This window comes from Heliangelus exortis, chromosome 1 (genome assembly GCF_036169615.1).
Source record: "Heliangelus exortis chromosome 1, bHelExo1.hap1, whole genome shotgun sequence".
NCBI classification, from domain to species: domain Eukaryota; kingdom Metazoa; phylum Chordata; class Aves; order Apodiformes; family Trochilidae; genus Heliangelus; species Heliangelus exortis.
This window is the reverse complement of record NC_092422.1, coordinates 138215397-138235461: the sequence shown is the minus strand read 5'-3', so window position 1 is coordinate 138235461 and position 20065 is coordinate 138215397. Positions and strand designations below refer to the sequence as shown.

Genomic DNA, 20065 nt, shown 5'->3' with positions numbered 1-20065 from the left:
GTCCAGAGGATTGGGTACTAAGTGCTTGGTCGTGTTTCCCTGTGCCCCTTGCTAGTTTGGAAACTTTAGGCTCGAAGAAACATCTCAGTGATTTGGCTCCTGCTGCCATAACATGGGGAAATTTTTCTCAATTTAAGGGAGAACCAGAGTAAGCCATATAAGAAAAATAAGCAAAATGGTGGGTATGGTGTGGACCAGCCTCAAGCTGCTAGTAAACTTCCAATGCAGGATATAACTAGCAAGTTTAGATGTCTTTTAATATTTGGGTTTTTTTTCCTTCTTCCAGTTCCTTGTGTTTCTTGGAGACTGTGCATTGTAGTCTCCCTGAAACTGCTTTTCTACCTTTGAAAAATTATATTGTTTGGATAAATAATGTGAATGTATTGTCAGACCATAACATTTTATCAGTCCAACTGACACAGTCCTGATGCCATGGAAAACATGGTTGCAGGAGGGGGAGAAAGACAAATTTTATTTTTTAAAAGAAGTATATTTTCAATTTTTAGTTGTTCTGCAGCTTTTACAGGTGTTTTTGAAAATAAAAGTTTGGGAATTTTTGTCTCCATGTTTTCTCATCCCCTGATTTGTATTTCAGATCCTTTTTTTTTTTTTTTTAAATAATGTGCTACCTCAAAATAAGAAAAACTAGTTGTGACAAAGGTTCTTGTTTAACCCTCTTGTGCCTGCAGCATCCACCTTTGTGGATGAAATTTGCATAGCCTTGTGTGTATCAATTCTTTTACATACTCACTGTCTCATTTTAATAGCTTGCAAGAGCAGTCCAGCCTCCTTGGCATTAATCAGTGCCCTTGAGCCATGAAAATGCCTGAAGCTGTGGGACTTGGAGTGATAAAAGATTTTGTTTCCTCTGTTTGCTGCTGCTTCTCATCTGCCTCTGGTAAATTTGTGCTGCTGCTTCTGTAGGGTATGGACTTTCTTACTGTTCTCCATCACGTTATATGCTCAGCACAAGAGGAATCCAGTCCCAGCTGGCTTTTCAGCCCCTGTCTATCTGTGTACAAGATCCCTCTTAATGCCAATGAGACAGCTGTGGGCACAGACTGACACATTCAGAGCTTACTCTCTGCATTCACATGTCTGCAGAAGACTGCTGAAAATAATTATTATTATTAATTAATTAGTATTAACAATCCATTTGGAGTTTTGCATTTACCTGTGTCTGCAGAGAAGCAAAAAGATGAGACATTGAGGTAGTTTATATATCAAACTGAGATCCGAAAATATATTTAGGTAATTTTTTGAAAACCAGGCACTTTTTTTTTTTTTTTTTTTTTTTTTTTTTTTTTTTTTTTTTTTTTGCACCTGCCCCAGACAAGATCTACACTCAGGGCAAAAAGCTTGGGCTTTTCTTTGATCCATGCTTCATACTCTGAAAAACTGCCTGCAAAACTTCAGCAGTAAGCACAGACAGGAGATAAGGAGATGGTGACAAAGAACATGAAATGGAAGTGTAAAGAAGGGGTGGAAAAGCTTGAAAAGAAAGGAAATGAAGAAGTGGAAAAGGAAAGGACAGAGAGAAAGGAACAGAGCTTTCTCTCTGTTTTACTGCTGGGCACAATAATGACCAAAATCAAAGTTTTCTCATGAAAATCCTCACCTTCAACAAATAACCTCTTAAAAAACCCCAAAACTAAACGAAAAAAACCCAAACGAACAAACAAAAAAAAACAAACAAAAAACCCCCAAAAGACACCTTCTTGTAATTCCTGGTGAGTTTTATGTAAGGATGTTAAAAGTGAACGGTTTTTAGGTCTTCCATCCTAATATCAGCAACAACATCTTCTGACTGTCTAGGACCGTTTCAGAGCTTTGTGTATGTTTTTAGAATAAATTAGATTTATTGTTCTCTGCATTTATTTCAATTGCAATTCCAATGAGAAAGAGAATGAGTGAAACTTTTTCCATGAGTGGCTCTTCAGTCCATTTTTTTGTCAGACACATTAGTGTTTGTTACAGGCATAAATCTTAACTGTTCCCCATTCCTAACACTCACTGCAATGTGCCTTCCTGGCTTATACGGTGCACCCTTTAGATTTTTAATTGAGTCCATCTTGTGTTCAACTGGGAAAAAATCCAAGTCTATCCAAAATGGAAATGTAGCAGTGAGAAGCAGAACAAAACCTGCTGGAGTGCCTGGGAGAGTAGAAACAGTGAGAAAATCTTATAGTCAACTAGAGCAATTCCTTAAACAGCACAGAGCTAATCTATAGCATATATAATAAATTGTAATATATTAATGCAGTAAAAGTCACATCAAGGTCATTGATTTATTGGAAAGTTGCCTTTTACTGCTGTTTATCTAGTGAAGTATTGCTTTTTTTTTTTTGCTTTTTTTTTTTTTCCATCCAGTAGAACTGCTTTCATTCATTTTGGAACAAAATTGCTATTGTAATATTGTTTTCTTTCTTCTACTCATTTGGAATACATCAATGCTTTATATAATGCAGGAAAATGGAAGAAAAATTAATTAGATGATTATGAAAGGTTCTTTTTCTCTAGAAACAGAAGAAATGCCATATTTAAAGAGTATTTCAGAAATCAAGGGATTTATTTCTACAACTATTGAAGTCACAAGATAGTACAGTTTCTGTTCCTAGAGAGCAGGGTAGAGCTTTTTAAAGTGAGATTTTTTTCCTGAAGGGATAAAATCCATGACTTTGTCAAAGTTAAGACTGCTCCCTTCCACACGGGTTGGCATTTTATCCCCAAAACTCAGAAGGAAGTACCCTGCACCCAGTGGCACCATTGCTCTGCACCACCATAGCAACTTTATGTTTTGGAAAATTTGCCCCACTGAGAGGCAGAGAGCCCTTTAGAAAACCTTCCTTGCTCTCTACTCAATGGGACTGAGTAAAAGTTCCTGGGAAAACTGTGTTCTGAACATCTGGTATTGAAGTTTTTCCCTCTTCCAACAGCACAGTATTTGCTGGTTCGAATGATTTATGTTATATTGCTGCTGGGGACATTGCTTCACTTTTATATATTGGAGTTCAGCAGTGCCATGAGGGAATTGTTACCTTCTCCCCAATAAATGAAAATAAATACCTGCAAATCTTGTCTTACAAAGCTTGGCTTCCATTAAAATTTAATTCTTTCCCTTTTGTGCTTTATACATTAAGAGTAGCTTCAAGTGGTATGTGGCTTCTGTTCACGATTACTTTCCTTTGCTGCTTGCACAGTAAGAATGAGGCTGCAGAATAAAGACAGCTATTTAGAGAGGGCTGCTGCCATTCCAAGTTGCATAGATAAACTTCTGCTTATCAAACTGATTTGTTTACTCAGTCAGATCCTCACTGGATTTTTTGTAAGCAATCATCATGGACCCACTGAATTATGCCCAGTGCTAATTCATGACCACACACTTTTTAATCCTGTGGACAGTTCTTGGGCACACAGCTATTCATAGGGGCTGTTCAGGTGACAAATGATTAGATAATGCAGTGTGTGTACAATGCCACAGTTCCCTCTTGCAGGGGTATTTGAGCAACGCAACTTGAGCACTTTTATCTTGCTGGAAGTGCTCTGGGGTTCAGAGGGGAGTGGGATGGCTGTGCTTGGTTGCTGTGCTCTGCAGGACTGCCAGGTATGCTGAATTTCCCATTTCAGTGTGATCTGGACTCCATCTGAGCAAGAGCACCATGAGGCAGCCTCTCCCTGTGGACTAAAAGTGAAGGAGGAAAGCGTCCTCTGTAAAAAATGCACAAAAATTGAAGACTGCTTTGTCATCCTCAGTAATGCTGAAGCATATGTAGATCACTCTTCTAGTACTTCTGCTTTGATGCGAGGATGCCCAGGGATCATAAAGCCAAATATTTGGTGAAGGAAGATTGGTCCAGAGTGGTAAAGGTGTAGCTCCTGCTGCTGCTTTCCTCAGGGTGGCTGTGGGCTGAGCCCTGCTGGACGTGGGAGAGGAGTTTGGCCGGAGCAGGAACACACCCAGCGCATTCGGAGCAGTAGGCAAAGAGCTGCCTTTGCCCGTTCCCTCCTCTGCACAGCCTGCTCACCTTGAGTGTTGAGAAATAGTGAGTGATAACACCCTCTCCTACCTCAGTGCTGACCCTGCTATTGGTATCTGCAGGAGACATACATTGGGTGAGGCATTTGATGTATTTAGATTAATCCGTTTAGTTGTACATATCAAATGGATTTACGTTCTCTTCATAAAGTTTAATACTGAGATGATCCAGCTAGTGGCCCACAGGAGAGATGTGTCCTGTAGGATAATTCTCTCATGGTTAGGCACTTAGACCTGCTGAGCAGGTCCCTGGACTAGTCAAAGCCTGCTCTTCCAAAATCCAGGGTTTTCATTCTGCTTTTTGCTTTGCTTCTTTCTTCCCGGATCCTGAACTCAAGGTAGCTCATAAAGATCCCTCTGACTGGTGTTTGGCTCAGCACTGAAAAGACCTGACTGCCTAGCTTTAAAGCAGATGGTGTGAGCAGATTCAGATTAAAATTCTGTGTGGTCTGATGGGAACCTGGATTTTATCTGGTCAGGTCATCTCATCATAATGGCTCTTGCTGTTATTGGTAGCACTTGTCTGTAGCAAATACATTCCCTGTATCCAGTGCACAGCTGATGCACAGATCCCCAGCTCTGCCTTTGCAAATATTACATTAATCAGGTGGGTAAGGTGAAGGGGGCTGCTGTTGAACCAAAGTACTTGCAGATGGCAATGTTCTGCTCAGGGCAGTCCCTGCTCACCGTGTTGTTTTTCTTGTTTCTTTCTGGCTCAGCAGTGAGTATTGCCAAGATAAAGCTGCTTTGCAGAGCCAATGAAATGTGGAAAACATCATAGTGACTTCCCCATGGTAAAGACTGTTTCAGTGGGCACTGATTGACAGGTTACTGTAATTTCTGATGGCAGGCTGGGACCACAGGGATAGGTCTTGCATCCAGTCTGTTCTAAGTGGAATTGAACTTGGATAATTTTCATATATGGAGGAGAAATCTGAATGTGATGATTCTTAAGAATATATCTAGGGGATCTTTCCTTCACTTAACTAGTAGATACCTATAGCTTGTGCTGGGGCATGGGACTGCTGAGCTTTCAGGTACTTGGCATTGTACTCCCAACTAGTTAGGGTTTTTTAGCATGGTATCTGTTCTGACCCTTTCAGTCAAGCCTGGTTTCCTTGGGAAGAGAAGTGCTGGCAGGCCAAGTGATGAGGGTGAAATGAATCTGAGTGTGGGTGTATGAGATGACGGGGTATGTTGTAGAAGCATGTTGTAGAAGTTGAAGTACTAGTGCAGGGTGAGCAGAGATTATCTCTGAAACAGATAGTGTAGGACAATGAAAGTGTGAATGGCAGAGGTACAAAGAGTAGCTCTGAGCAATGAGGAAATATGAATATAATACATCTTAAAGAAACTGTATACTTTGTTAGCTGTAGATATACTGTAGCCTGTAACCTGACCATGGTCAAACCAGGTGGAGAATAGCTGTGAACAGACTCGTGAGTGAGACCATGAGCAGCAAAGTTTTCATGGATAAGTACCTGGGTATTTGTGTTCGTAACAGGATTTTTTAATAGAGCCTAAGGACCGGGAAATATTTGAGCAGTTTTCTTTTTTTTTTTTTTTTTTTAATTGCCACAACTCTGAGGATGTATGTTATTTCGTGGAGCAAATGTGCTTCACATCAGTACAGCTTACCTGTCTAAAAGATTAAGCTGTTGTGGTGTGAGAGGAATTATGTCCCACATATGAGGGTTCATGAGGAATTAAGCAGCATCCCTTGTCTTTGTAGGTAGCCAAGTTTGGCAATTTGGATGATACACAGATTATCACAAGGTAGACAACAGTGAGAATTGAGCTTTTGCTAACAGGAGCAAGTGGTGACCCACATGGGCCAAGTGCAGATGAATAAACAGTGGGGTGTCTGGTACCTCAAGTCGAGTGCAAGGCAGATGGTCTTTGAGGACAGGTACGTGATGTGATCACACAAATCCAGACCAAAAACCTTCTCCTGGTGGTAAGTGACTTCACCCCGACTGTGAGCTGCAGATACTCTTCAGTAGAGTCCTGTGATCCCACGCAAATGTATCTCTTCTGCTTTTAGTAAATTTAGTTGAACTGTGGAGAGTGCCTTTCTGCTTGGGCTGTGTCTAAATAGATTTTAAAGATTCAAGTGCCAGTCTGATTGATTAAATGCAGCTGTTGCTTTCAGAGAAAGCGGTGCTGGGGGGAAGGAGAGTGCAAGAGAGACTGCAATTGGTACAGAATCCAGGATGGCCAGTGATGAGGAGAGAAAATTAGATGAAGTGGAGGACATGGGGAAAAAAAGATAGGAGGGTAGGCAGAAAAATTTGTAGAGGAAAAAAAGTTTTAGCTGAAAGTAAATCTAAAAAATGTCACTTTGGATTTAGAGGCTGTAACACAGTGCTGAATTCTGGGAATATCTCAGGACTGTGGGGTATGCACAGACACATATAAAAAGCAGGGAGAAGAAGAATTATAGTTAATTTTCACATTTGCAGATCAAAACAAATTGTATTTTTTTTTTTTTTAAGGCATTCTCTTTTTAAATTTTAAGCAAAGTTTTTGAGGGAAAGAGAATGTAGAGCAGATCATGTGGCTAAAGGTAAAATTGGTATTTTGTTTTGCTTTGACTAAAGTATTATTGGAAGCAATTTTTGTCTTGTTGAAAAAGAGGAAGAAAAAAAATCTTGGTATGAAACACACACACAGAAAAACAACAATCAGAGAAATGTGCAATTCTGCCTTCTGCTGGAGGTACCCTGGCCCTGTCCATAGTTGAAATATGTCAGTGTGGCTCCTTTGGCCTTAATGCAAGTAAGCTGATTTTGGTTTTACCAGAGCTGATTGTTTCTTGGTCTGTGTTACCCAACCCAGTCCGGGTACTGAGAATCATATTCACAAAGGTTTCCATCTTAAGGGTCTAGTGCTTGTCTTCTTATTCACAGCAATATTTGCTATTTGAGCACAGATTGCTTTGTTGGTTTGTTTGATTTTGGGTGGGGTTTTAGTGTGTTTTGGTTTGGTTAGGGGTTTTTTTGGGGTGGTGGTGGTTTTTTTTTGAGAAGGAGGAAACAAAGGAGGAAAGTGAAATCTGGGTTAAGGCAAACAAGACTCTACTTGCTCTTTTGGTTACAGAAAAGATTCTTCCCAGAAACTCAGTTTTTATCTCTGCAGTACCTGTGTTTTGTGGTGATATCCCCAGGGATTTATTAATTTTCCCCCGTTGTGATGTGACATGTGATACAATAGTACTTAATCCTTGTAATTCATATTAATTTTCAGGCCCATCTCTGAATTTCCTCTCCCTGTACACCACCACACTACCCTATAGCATGTTGGAAGTTACCATAGATGATGGCATAATGTATAAAGTTCCACTTATTCCTTCCCATTATTTCCTTGTTTACCCCAAATTAATCAGAAAAGCCCCAAGTCCCCTCCCAGTCCTCTTGGTACCAACTGGCTGGACACTCCAGGCCAAACTTGAGTTGCCTCTCAGGCATACGTAGGTGTTTGTCCCAGACAAAGGGGGAAGGGTTGGCAACAGAGAAGCTGAAGAAACAAGTGAGCTTTCTCACCATGCACTGGAGTTGCTCTGATATTCAGAGAAAGCCAAAGACTAACAATGAAATAGAAAGGAAGCAAGGGAGGGGTATGTGTGTGGGTAGTGTGTGCAGAGCTTTCTTCCAGCTCTCCAGTGAGCCATGACCTGGTTTCTCCAGGAGCTGCCTGCTGTTTTCTTATTTTCCAAGCAAGTTCCTGAGACAATGATTTGCATGCCAAACAGGAGCAGATACTCAGAGAGACAAAATTCTGAACAGGACATGCACCCACCTTTCCATCTCCTCTAGCGCCTTGATAGCTCCTTTTTTTTCCTTCTTTTCCTCCCTTTTCTACTTTCTTTGTTCAGAACAAGGGAATAAAATTAGGGCTTACATGGACAGAGAAAACAAGGGGAACTCTCAAGGATAATGAAATTTATTGCAGTGGCTGCTAAACACTGATTTTTTTTGTGGTTATTGTTGTCTTGACAGAATCCAAGAAGAAGAAAAAGGAAGGCAAGAAACAAGAGAAGATGCTGGATTAATGGAGCCAACTTGGGCAATGTGAGAAAGGGACATCAGCAAACATGATCAGTTAACAGTTTCATTTATACCTAGGCATTTTATCCTAAAATTATTTATAGCTTAATGGTACCATAGAAGGAAACAAGCAAACACAGAAAAAAAAATCCTTTTTTTTATTACTTTAGTATTTTTAATGTATAACCCTAACAACAATTTTTAGAGGCCTGTAACAAAAGGACTCCAAACTCATTTAGAAAATTATGCCTATTGTATATTGAATGATGTAGAGGTTTTGAAAATACTTTTTTCTCAAGTCTTGCCATAGGTCTCAATCTGGTAATTACTCAGTGCAAGCAGAACCCAAACCTGAGTTTGGAGCTCCGCTGAAGCCAGGAAGTCCTGTCCGGCATAGGAGTCTAGCTGGATGCAATTATATTTAAGATTGGGACCTTATATCTGACAAAACACATACTTGTTTCTAAATTTCATATTACATCTGGATAACTGTGCAAAGTATTTGTTTCATGAGAAGATGGGGGCATTTTGTTGGGTATTTCCAGGCATTGAATTTTTTTGATGTGTGGTACATGTTCATTCCAAAATGCCTCTATCTTTGGGTAAAATCCAGTAGCACTCCTGTCCTTGGCCATATTTTGAATGTTGGCAGTAAAAAATCTGTAATCTTTCAACAGCTGGATAATTTTTCAGAATTTTTCAGCAATGCTTTTTCCAAGTAGAACGGTATCAAAACTTTCCATCTTTTTAGCATATCAACACTTGTGGATGGCAGTGACCTCTGTTTTGCCTATAAAAGCTGAAAAAGGCTTTCTTTTATTTGTTTATTTTGCCAGAATGGAGAATATCCTTTTCATAAAAGTCCAATTCAAATTGTTGCAATTCTGCCTGACCCAGCTCCCTTTTGTATCAGTAGGGATCTTCCTGTTTATTTTAATCTTAGCTGGTTGAAAAATAGTACATCTAGTGGGAAGGAACAGAAGAAATCTTTTTGGAAACAGTTAGAGATAGTTCACATTTTTGATCGAGAAGGGGACAGTTTGTGGGACTTGAAACCAATAGGAATGAAATTACTCTTTGTTTCTCTGTTAGTAAAGCAGAAGGGAAATATAAGACCAGTACATTTTGCTTTCTTTCATTTTTATATAATCAAAAAGTTCTTGGAAAAACTCAGTGAAAATAAAAATAATTTTGTGACTTTTTTTTTTTTAATGGTCTACATGGAAAAGAAAGAAAAGCAAAACCAAATATAACCAGCTGCTTTTCAGTTTGTTCAGTTTTACCTATTTTCAATTGTAAGTCCTGAGGAAAGTCAAAAGTAGAGAAAAGATCTGACAAAGGGCTGGTCTGTCCCCAGGTAAAGGGTTGTCTACCAAACTGAACAACCAACAGACCAGATTTTTTAGAGGAAACATAAGGGACTTCAGTGCCCAAATTTATTTCAATTAAATACATTTAAACTCCAAATGTTAAAACTCAACAGCAAGACATAAGCTTTACCATTTGTTTAGGCTGCAGGCTTGCCTGCTGGTCAGCAGGAATTGCTTCCCTTGTTCTGCAGATACCCACTGACTTCAGCGAAGCTGCAGCAGGCTGTGTTCATCTGAATAAATCCCTTTGCTTTCTTGGGATTACCTTGTAGATAAGATGAGAATCTTTTTCTAGACTTACTTACCACTCCCCATTTTCTATGCAAAAAAAAAAAAAAAAAAATTAAAAAAAAATTAAAAAGCAAACGATAACAAATTAAATTGTGGAGCTTGCCCTCTTTTTTCTCACATGGAGTATATGGCTAATCTGAACTCACAGTGAGGCAAGTCCTTCTGTAGGCATTCCCAAACCCTTTTGAAGCCAGCTAGCCAAGGCTGCACATAGCTCAAGATAGATTAGCAACAGTAGTTCCCAGACTCCTTGGGTGTGTTTTGCAGTCTGTATTGTTCTCCTTGTTATTTTGACTACGCTGTTACACATACCTGAGCCAGTGGTATAGTTAAAATGTCCCAAACATGGTGGACATGCAATGACCAAATCCAATATACAGCATAAAGTCTCATATTTGGGTGGTTCTGGGTGCTATTTTGTTTGTTCATGGTCTAAGCAGGCCTACCAGTGCTCGTGCCTCTGGTTGAACTCATGCATTGGTAGGTCTGACTGAAAGCAAAGGCAGAAAGAAGCTTTTTAACTCACCAAAGGTTTGTCTGTCCAAATGCTGCATCAGTTCACTTAAAGTGGTTCAACTTTGAGTGTAAACACTGTTGCACCATTGTCTTACACATGTAGTTCACTTTTCACAGGGAGCTGGCAAGAGTTGGGAATGATGCTGAGACCAACAGTTTGACTGTCCTTTAGTAAATCTTAGGTGTGATTTCTGATTTCCACTCCCATGAGTGTGAAGGAAATAAATTCCCCTGTGTTTCCTCTGATACCTTCTAGCCCTTAAGATTGACTGCCCATCTGACTTGCAAAAGGAACATAATTAATATTTTTTGAAGGAGGCCAGTCAAGGTCCTGTTGTTGCAATGGTGGTCCAGGGCCTCCATGGAGAGGGTTTACAGAAAACAAAGAAATAAACAAAAAAAACCATGTTAGGACCAGAAGAAAGCACAACAGTCCTGGTAGCAGAGAGTGTGAAATAGCAGAAAACTTCCTCTGTATGACTCAGCCACAAATAATTGGATCTATATTGGCATCATACTGTTGACCTTAATTGGAGTTGTATCTGTCATAGTTCATATTCAACGAATGAAAATTTCAATAAATCAGCAGAAAGCATTCCATGGAAACTCTGGCTATGCAGATGATAAAAGTAATTCATGGCAGAACACAGAGGAATGTTGAATAGGATAGATCAGTCAGATCAGCTCTGAAAAGATGTACCTGGTACCTAACAGAAAGAGGTGCTTCATCAGTGGCATTATAAAGAAAGCAAGAGGCAAATATCTGAACAAAACCTCTTCCCACCTCATCTTGCTCAGTTTTCACTTGAGTAATTTTGAAATTCCTCCTTATTTTCTTTCAGATCATCTACCCTCCCTCCTTTGGGAGAGCAAGCTTGTCTGACAGTGCTGTGAGGGCGGCTACTTCAGATGAAATACGTGTTTTGCCCTCTTGGTGCTATCCTGCTACAGTGGAAAATGACTTAGTATAGATGTGTTGCTTAGCTAGTTTAACTGACTGAAGCTTATTTCATGAATGTCCCTCTTGAGAAGTGGTTTTTGTCTTCATTTTCTACTTCTATAATATGGTATAGGGAGATGATAGAGATCTCCCAAATGTCAGCCTTTTTCTGATACTCAAATCTCTTGGTAAAGAAAGGGATGAGTTGCTGATCATCAGCTAAGAATGAATCTGCATACAGATGTTGGATTCTAGCAAATTAAAATTATTGGGAACTTGGATATAGCTCCCTTCTCTTTACCTAGGCAAAGCCATGCTTCTAAGCACTTAGGACTGTCTATATCTTGATCCAAAACAATGTTTGATGTTTGGGGCATTTTCTGATAGAAGTGCCCATCTTGAAAGAGAATCATTGCTTGTTAGCCTGGCGTAATTAACACACTATTAAGTGCAGCAAAAAGGCTCCAGGAAGGGAAAACACTTGTACATGCAAGTAGATACCAAGCTGTAACTTACTGATTCTCATCTAATTACATCATAACATTCTGGACTGTACTGTTTTTCAAAGGAGAAGAATTAGGAGAAATGAAAGAACAATAATTATAGAACATATCAACAGTGTTGGAGACTTTGTCAAGAAAAGACAGATATGAAGTCTGGAGCATTTTTTACAAATTCTTTTGCATGCTTCTCAATTAGAGAAGGCAGAATTTCTCACTGGCACACTTGTTTTATGCTTTGCTTGATTTGTGCCTTAATAAAAACTAATCAAAGGTAGAGTATCGCTAAAAGTACAGAGAAGTAAAGTCCCATTCCGACCTCAAAAGAATGTGTCCACCAGGAGGCAACATCAAAAGGAGACATCAGTATATCTGTCTTTTCTGGTTCAGGAGTGCAAGTTATGATGATGTTGACAGGAGAAAACATGGGATTTCTTTAACTTTGGCTTATATCCTTCACCATTTGGCACGTGGCAACGCACAGTTCCAATAAACCAAGGAGTATTAGGATGAACTATGGAGACAGTCATACTTACAGAGCCTGTTCATGTGAGTTGACCTATAATGCCCCTGAAACTAACCAGGCTGCTAGCAGGGAGCATTTGAAGATAGACATTGTATAGCATTCTCCTTTTGGTGTTTTTAGTGTTTTTTTTTTAATGGAATCCCATAACATCTGATGAACTTCCTCAGTTTAATGTCAATGATGAGGGTGAGAGAAAAGGCAACCTGACTTGCCTTCAGTCTAGGAAATGTAACAACATTAATAATGTAAATCAGCCACTTTTCTAAAGCATAATACTGGTGAAATACACCATTTTGACATGACACAATAGTGTTGCACAGCTCTCAAATTCTTACAGGAAGAGAAAGCAGTATGTCTATGGAGGTCGGTATCTCATATGCCATCTTTTTAACTCTCTAGGACACCATCTTCTGTGAACTTCTGACTGTGTTCTCTTCTTTATGGGGACATATTATCATTGTTCTCTGCCTTCCTCTATTCATCCTTAATTTTGATAATGTTTGTCGCTTCTCAGTCAGACTTCTACAGAAACTGCTTTTCCTTCCCTTTGCTTGAGGTTGTGTTCTGTTTCTTGCTGGGCTGTTGAAAAACAGGCCCAGCAAGCCCCTACCATCAGGTATCTGTCAGTGTCCTTGTAAGATTAAAAGACACAGTTGCAACTTATTGATTAAGAAGATGACAATGAGCAAGGAAATAAGAGAATGAACAAATAGATTCCCTGGATTCACTGGGATGTCTTGCTGGTAAAACCTTTGTCACAGCTCAGCTTGGGCAAGGCTTCCTAGAAGACAGTAATGCATCCCATTTGATTGAAAATTAAGAGACAGTGATGAAAGAGTGCTTGCCTTCAAACAGAAAAACACCTTAGCAGGATAAGCAGTGACAAGAAGCTGCTTACTTTCCCACTGTGTCCTCTTTTAGCATCAAATTAAAAAGAAGAGACATGGTGCATGGAGCTTCAGGGACAGTGGAAGACTTTCCTGGGCAAAGTAGAATACGTAGAGAGCCTCTTCCAACCTATGGGTATTCCACTTGGAGAAGGTCTTGATAATCTTTATAGAAACAGAAATCTTTGTGTGCTTTTGGACCACAACTAAATGATGGTGTAGTCTAATTTTCCTAATGTTTGCTTTCTGCTACTCTTTAAAAATGGCAGTCTGCCTTGTGGCCTCATCTCTCTGACCTGAGCAGCAATGAGATATTACAAGAGAAGCATGGGAATCCAACTATATTCAATTATTATTATCTCATTGGTGGGGCTGTACAATCCTTTGACCCTTTCTGGAGTTTGCCGTTTAAATGTGGAATGTCTTGGGGGTCACAGCTGGCCAAAAACTCAATAGGTATCTTGTAGCCTTTAAATTCCCTGGCTTTGAGAAAGTTGCCTATGAAAAAAATTGTCCCTACAGTTCTTACTCCTTTCTTTAAAAAACATAATAACAAACAAAACCCACAACAAAACTGAAAGCATGTGTACAATGTATGAATTTATGAATGAGAAAAAACAGAGGCTCCCAAGCATTCTGATTTTAGAAGCTCGTTCAAAGGTAAAGGCTGTACAAAAGCTTTAGCCCTGAATTCTGTGATGTCAAGCTAGGAAAACGGATAATCTCTGTCCATATCCACTGTCATTCAACTATGCTGTTTGAATTCTCTCACCCTAATCTACCTGACAATAGGACATTATTTAACTTTCTTCATAAGGTCTTTCACTACACTTCCCATATTATACTGATGCAATTATCTAGATTTTTACAGCTGAAGGAAATAGCCCTGATAATCCAGAGTGTGTTGTGATTGCTGAAATGACCTGAAGCAGAGGCAGGCTAGTACTGCAGCATTTTGAAAAAATAGAAAGCACCTAATGAGGATGTCAGCATCAGACACAGCAGCTCTTTAAATATACGTGCATACATACTGCATATATATGTATATATCCATATATACAGGGAAGCAAAACAAAAAAAAAGTGCATCTTTAACTCAAAACATTTCTCACAACTAGTGCTGCCATGTTTTCAAGCTGAAGTAGAAGTGGAGCAGCTTTTTGTCCTGTGTTGTTATTTACACAAGGACACAAAAGTAGTAAATAGGAAGAGCTAAGATTCTTCCCACTTGCCAGCATATCAGTTTAAGGACAGCTGTGTCCAAGGAAAATGCAAAACACATGCCAGTGAAATGGCTGATAGGGCTTAGTAGCAGAGTGATGTTCTCTTCTGTCACACCACGTATGTGGAAGGGCTTTGTTCAAAGTTTCAAAGTGGACAAACTTCTTCAGTTAGATGGAAGCATAGAAACCTAGGCAGAAAAAGGCTTTTCTCTGCCAATAAAAAGTGTGGAAAATGGAAAGGGAAAAGGTGGAAAAAAAAATAAAACAGAAATCATTTTAATACTTGTAGTCTGGGTGTTAAACAGAAAGAAGTAATGAAAGCTGAAATAACAAATTAAATTCTGACTGTCGTGTTCAATGAATTTCTAATTCTGTATATATCTATTAAACCAGTGCTATATGGTATCTTCTCATGGGTTACTCTCTTTTCCTATTCCTTTTCCTTTTTTTTTTTTTTTTTCCAGTTTGTATATTGATTTTGTAAGCTAGCAGTGTGTTACCTTTTTGATTTTTTTAAACTTGTATGAAAGCCATATATCCGTATTGTAGAATGAAAGCATTAAACCTGTAACAACCCTTAATGTTTCCCTTAGCTCTGTGGGATTGTGGGAGGCTCTAGCAAATGTATATGTTTACCAATTGTATCAACATAATTTACTTGCTCTTAGTGGCGATAAAGAATTAAATAAACTAATACACAAAAGTGTGGTGTTCTCATTTGGTTGTGGAAACCGGGAGGGGAGGAGGGGACTTCAGAACATTCTTAAATTAATTTCAAGTGTTCTTAGTGGTCTTTCCTTACTGTGCTAATTTCCCACCAAGCTACAGGTGTTGCTTGTCACAGAAACATTTTTCTTTCTATTAATTCAGGAAAGTTTTAGTTGGTATAGAAAGAAATCTTCCAGAAAATGATTCTAAAAGAAAACAGCTCTTTGGTTTGTGCAGGCTGAAGTCTGCCCCAAATTCCTGACACCTGCCAGTTCTATAAAGCAGCTTGTTGCAGTATACAGCTATTTCAACCTGCAACAATGGGTTACAAATTAGGAGTTTGATCTTATTTAAAAAAAAACAAACTGTCATCTAAGCAGTGGGAAAACCTTATTCATACCAGTCCTGTCATGCTCAGTTGTTTTACTTTAACAGTGTCTTTAATGAGTCTGTGTGTTTAGTGAGAGGTGATTAAGCACCAAGAGTAGAGCAAAAAAGTTAAATTACATTAGTGGACTAAATAGAATTAGGCAAAAATTCAGGTAATGTTCAGTGTATGTTAATTTGTCTCTTTTCTTTCTGTTCTTTCATTACCCATTTTTCCTAAATCTAAATTCCTATCCAAATACTTTTCCTGGTTTTGTTTCTGTGTCCAACTACTAGTTAAAATGTTAGAATAATTAATTACCCCATACAAGTCATTCCATCACTCATTGCCAAAAGAGGGAGATGCTTCACACTGTTTACAAGACTAGAAGATTTATACAATCTTTTGAAATTGTTTGGAAGAAAGTGAAGGATCATAAGGTATGAAAACTGACAGTGCATTCTTCAAACCACTAATGGACTCAGCAACCTAAATCTTGTCATTGGAAGGAAGACCAAGTACTCACTATTGTTTAATTGCAAAAGAAAAATTCTAATTCCTTTTTAATATGTTCCTTGGCAGTGAGTTGCAGTTTTAAGTTACTGAGTAATGAGGAAGTTTTAAGATGTTCTTGTTCTTTCATGAGAAATCTAATCTCATCAGTAAGGCCGAGGGTTTTCTTCAAGTCATTCTGAGCTTCCCAAAGCTCCATCATCCAGGGTACACAGGTCTCTGTTGCTTTCATGGAAGAGGGTTATAGAAGGCTGTCTCTGTCTTTACATGGCCTCTTTCTGTTCTGTGTAGAGTATGTGAATGGAGAAGAATTTGTGCAGAAGAGACTCAAGTTCTGCTATCACTCTGCCTCAAACTTCTGAGTATGGTGGCACATTAAATGGGTCTGTGGATGCAAGAAGGACTGCCAGTGGTGAGTGGGACAAGAATTCCATGCCAAAGTAGCCATTAGGAGTGTGAAAGCCACTTTGAGAACTGTAAGACCCCAGAGCTATACATTACTGCAGCTGAAGTTAAAAACCTGCTTGTAATTCATCAGCCATCTGGTCTTGCACAGGGTAGAACTGTAATTAATGCTTAAATGCACTCTAGTTGCCCACGCACACACACAGGGACACACTCACTTCCTTACATTTTTTTCTGTCTGAAAACTTTAGCTTTTTTATTGCATTAATTCTTGCATCTCTGTTATTCATTACATAGCACTTCAGGTGCTCATGGGACCTAGTCATGACCCCATATGGACCTTAACCATGGTCAAGTGCAGTTTGTGATGCTCCAGCCTCCAAACTTCTGTGGGGCTGGGAATTTTGGAAAGAAATCTTGAGGAGGAGAGGTGATTTTGGCAGGTGGGAACAGAATCCCTCATGTATATAGATCAACACAACAAAAAACTAGGTACACATGTCAGAGATAGACAAACGAGGGCCTAAACTGAAGTGTTGAAGAGTCACTTCTCAAAAACAGGATTACCTGGGCAGTTGATGGAACTGGCTGCACAAAAAGCTGTAGTTTTCTCCTGTCTGACAAGATGTACTTAAAAAGATTAATGTTAAATTCCAGGCCTGATTTTGGATATATTCTGAATGTGAAATGGCCTGTTTTCAACCTGGAGAAATGTCTTGAGGCTCATAATGGAATGTCTAAAGATTTGAAAATCCATAATATCTCAGTCCTGGAGCAATTTGCACAAGTGCTGTGTTTTATGTGCAGCAGGTAGTCCTACTGATTCAACAGGATGCTTCCCAGTGCAAATACCCAAGGAGTGGCAGGTCAAGGTTCCCATTTATCCTTAGCTGGGAGTGAAGCACAACATTTGTTCTCTTTGCTATTGTCCTCCTTTGATGACAGGGCTCCATCAAGCCACCTGCACAACTGAGTGTCACAAAGACAAAACACATGCTGCCTGTGATAAAGATTGTTCTGTAAGTAGTTGAGTTTAAACTGTGCCTGTGTATCATCACTGCTACTTGCTGCCTTATCAGGAAAGCTCCCTAAATAAGCCACTGCTCTATCTACCAGCATGGGAAGAAAATCACCAGCAAAATTTCTTTCAGTGGAGTGTGTACCCAAAAGAGTAAGTGCTCTGTGACCTTAACATAAGGGTCACAATAAAGTGGTACAGTAAGGGCAGAGAAACAAACTTTTAGAGGAAGAAAAATCAATGTGAAAGGCAGCCACCTTCATTTTGCAGCATTTATGCCGCAGGTCCCTGGAGTAGATGGATTTCATCAAGAGAGATTGAAAACACTCTAATCTTAAACCCAGAAATAAAATTTATTTGCTGTTGTTATTAATAGTAGTGATAACAACCATTTCACAGCCGTTATTTTGCTTTGTACTGGAGTTTAGTAATACACTCACAATTAACACCTTTGATTCAAAACCTCTTATGCTGTTTCTCAATGCTGTATACCCACCACCCCTGTGTGTGAGGTGGAAGGTTAATCTCAGAGGCTGTCCTTAGGCTCCCTCTGTGGCCACTGGAGCATGACGAGCCTATTCAGAAGGTGATTCAGAGTAGAGGGCTAATTTAGCAAATCTGAAAGATGTCATGAAGGGCCCCTCTCCTCCATAGACGTGGAGGGAGCTTAGGGAAATGAAATGTATTAGGCTGACCTGAGTTTCACCTGGTAGTTTGCCCTCCCCTAAAGATAGAGAGCTGCAAAGCTGAAGGCAAGCACTTCAAAGATATTTAGGAATCTTAAAAGAGGTCTTAGCAGCTTTGATGACCGGAGCCAAAAAAGAAGGGGAAAGGCAAGTGGGCTAAGGCTGTGTGGGTTGTGGCAGTGAGTGATGGGGTCTGGAGTCCCAGTGCAAATCTTTTGTGGCAGAGAGGAGGGAGGACTGCCCACATAGCACGGCCCAGAGCGGGGATGAAGAACGGGAGAGAGCTGAAAGAGGAGAGCTCACTGCCTCCTCCTTGGCCCCGACATCGGTATTGAGGCACAGGGGAGACAAAGTCCCCGCTTTTGTTCACTTGTTTGCCTCATCCAAGGGAGGGAGAGAAGGAGGGAGGCCGGGGGCCATGCTCCCTGCCGGGCTCCGGGTCCTTTGTGCCACGCAGCAGGTGTGAGGGGAAGCTCCTCTCCCCGGATGAATGCGCATGTGGATGCGGATGCCCCCGCTTCTTTCATGGCCGTGCTGGGAACCAGAGCAAAGCCACATTTCTCAACAGCAGGCCAGTAATTCCTAGAAACAAGCAAACTCAGGAAGGGGCCGTGGAGTGAGAAGGGGGATGGTTTGGGAATAGCGCTGCAGGACCACTCCCTATCTAACATTGCCCATTGACAGATTTAGGGCTTCATCCCACAAAGCGTTCAGCATCTCCTGAGAGACCCAAAACTGGTATCTTAACTACTTTTCTCTGTGAAAAGCCTATCTGGCAAAAAAATCCCTCTAAATTCTTCAGTTGAAAGGAGCTACACAAACTTAAAAAAAAAATTATCAGAGTACCCACAGGCCCCTCTTATTCACATCCCAGTTCCTCACTTGCTCTGTTTGGCACAGACGAGCTCTTGCCAGCCCAATGCTCGTCCCCCCTGAATCCATATCAGTGGCTGCAGTGACAAGAGCTCTTTGCCAAATGCCTGGCATGTTGGAGCCTCTGCCAGGGCAAAACCACGAATTTAGATCTGTGTGCTCAGTGCCAGGCAGGAGGTGTGAACGTCAAAGGAAGGAGACCTGAGGCTGCAGCTGGCAGGTTGTGCTCTTGATCCATGGGGCCACTCACTGTCAAGGAGCTTCAGAAAAACAGAATTAGGCCATGAGCTGAAGCTGATGAACTTTCCACCTGCTTCCTGAAACATTTCAAGTGTGGGGTTTTTTTCCCCTCAAACCAAATGATGTCATCTCTAGAAAGAAAAACTGGACTTCCTTTTAACTATAAGTTTACAAGTATGGTTTTAGTAATCTAGGCAAATTAAAAAAAAATCTTTTATTCTTTTTCCAGCAGATACAATAAGCTATGCTATGAAAATTACAGTCTCCTGGGACTGAACCTCCAGCTATTGGAGCTAAAACATGTGCTGAATCAAGGGGCACATCCCCTGGGTGTATTGAAGCACCCAGGCCGATGTCCATACAGCTTTAACTTTCCCAATATCCCTGAGAAGAGTATTCCCTGCAGGCTAGGCTCTTCTGGAGGTGTAGAACAAATAGACAGGAATATGGGTTCAGGACATTAAGAAGGAGGTAGTCCAGATAATAATAAAGTCCTGAGCAGCCTGCATATTCAGATTGAGGAGAAGCTTAGGTAAACCTCTGGGTTTACTTCTTCCTAGCTCTAACTTCTTATGCTGATGGTGTGAGGATTGTAGTCACTGTATTTATTTACTTCCTGAAACATCTTCTCAAAAGTTGAAAGGCTTTCATTAGTTCCTTAAAAATACCTTTGAGGATCTAAGCCAAAACCTGGAAATCAGAAGAGACTTTTTTTTTATACCTGATGATAAAAAACCTTTCCTTTCCACAAGATAAAGAAACTTACTTCTCCAGAATTTTGCTTTGTAGATATCTGAGAACTGAACTAGACAGAACTGGACCTTTTGGCTGGCAGGATCATTGTCACCTAGTGCAAAAAGTGCTGGAAACTTCTGATATGTGGTGGTTAAGAATATGAACAAGGATGATGAGTTCAATAGT

General features: G+C 40.0%; 1 protein-coding gene across 1 annotated transcript in view; it reads left to right on the top strand.

Annotated features, from left to right (window-relative positions):
• PTN (pleiotrophin) overlaps nucleotides 1-15037 on the top strand; it is an 83468-nt gene extending 68431 nt beyond the window's left edge. Inside the window, exon 7 of the mRNA XM_071738691.1 lies at nucleotides 8035-15037. Coding sequence (XP_071594792.1) covers nucleotides 8035-8087 — 53 coding nt within the window. The 3' untranslated portion in view covers nucleotides 8088-15037. The remainder of the gene's footprint in view (nucleotides 1-8034) is intronic.
• The last annotated feature ends 5028 nt before the right edge of the window (nucleotides 15038-20065 follow it).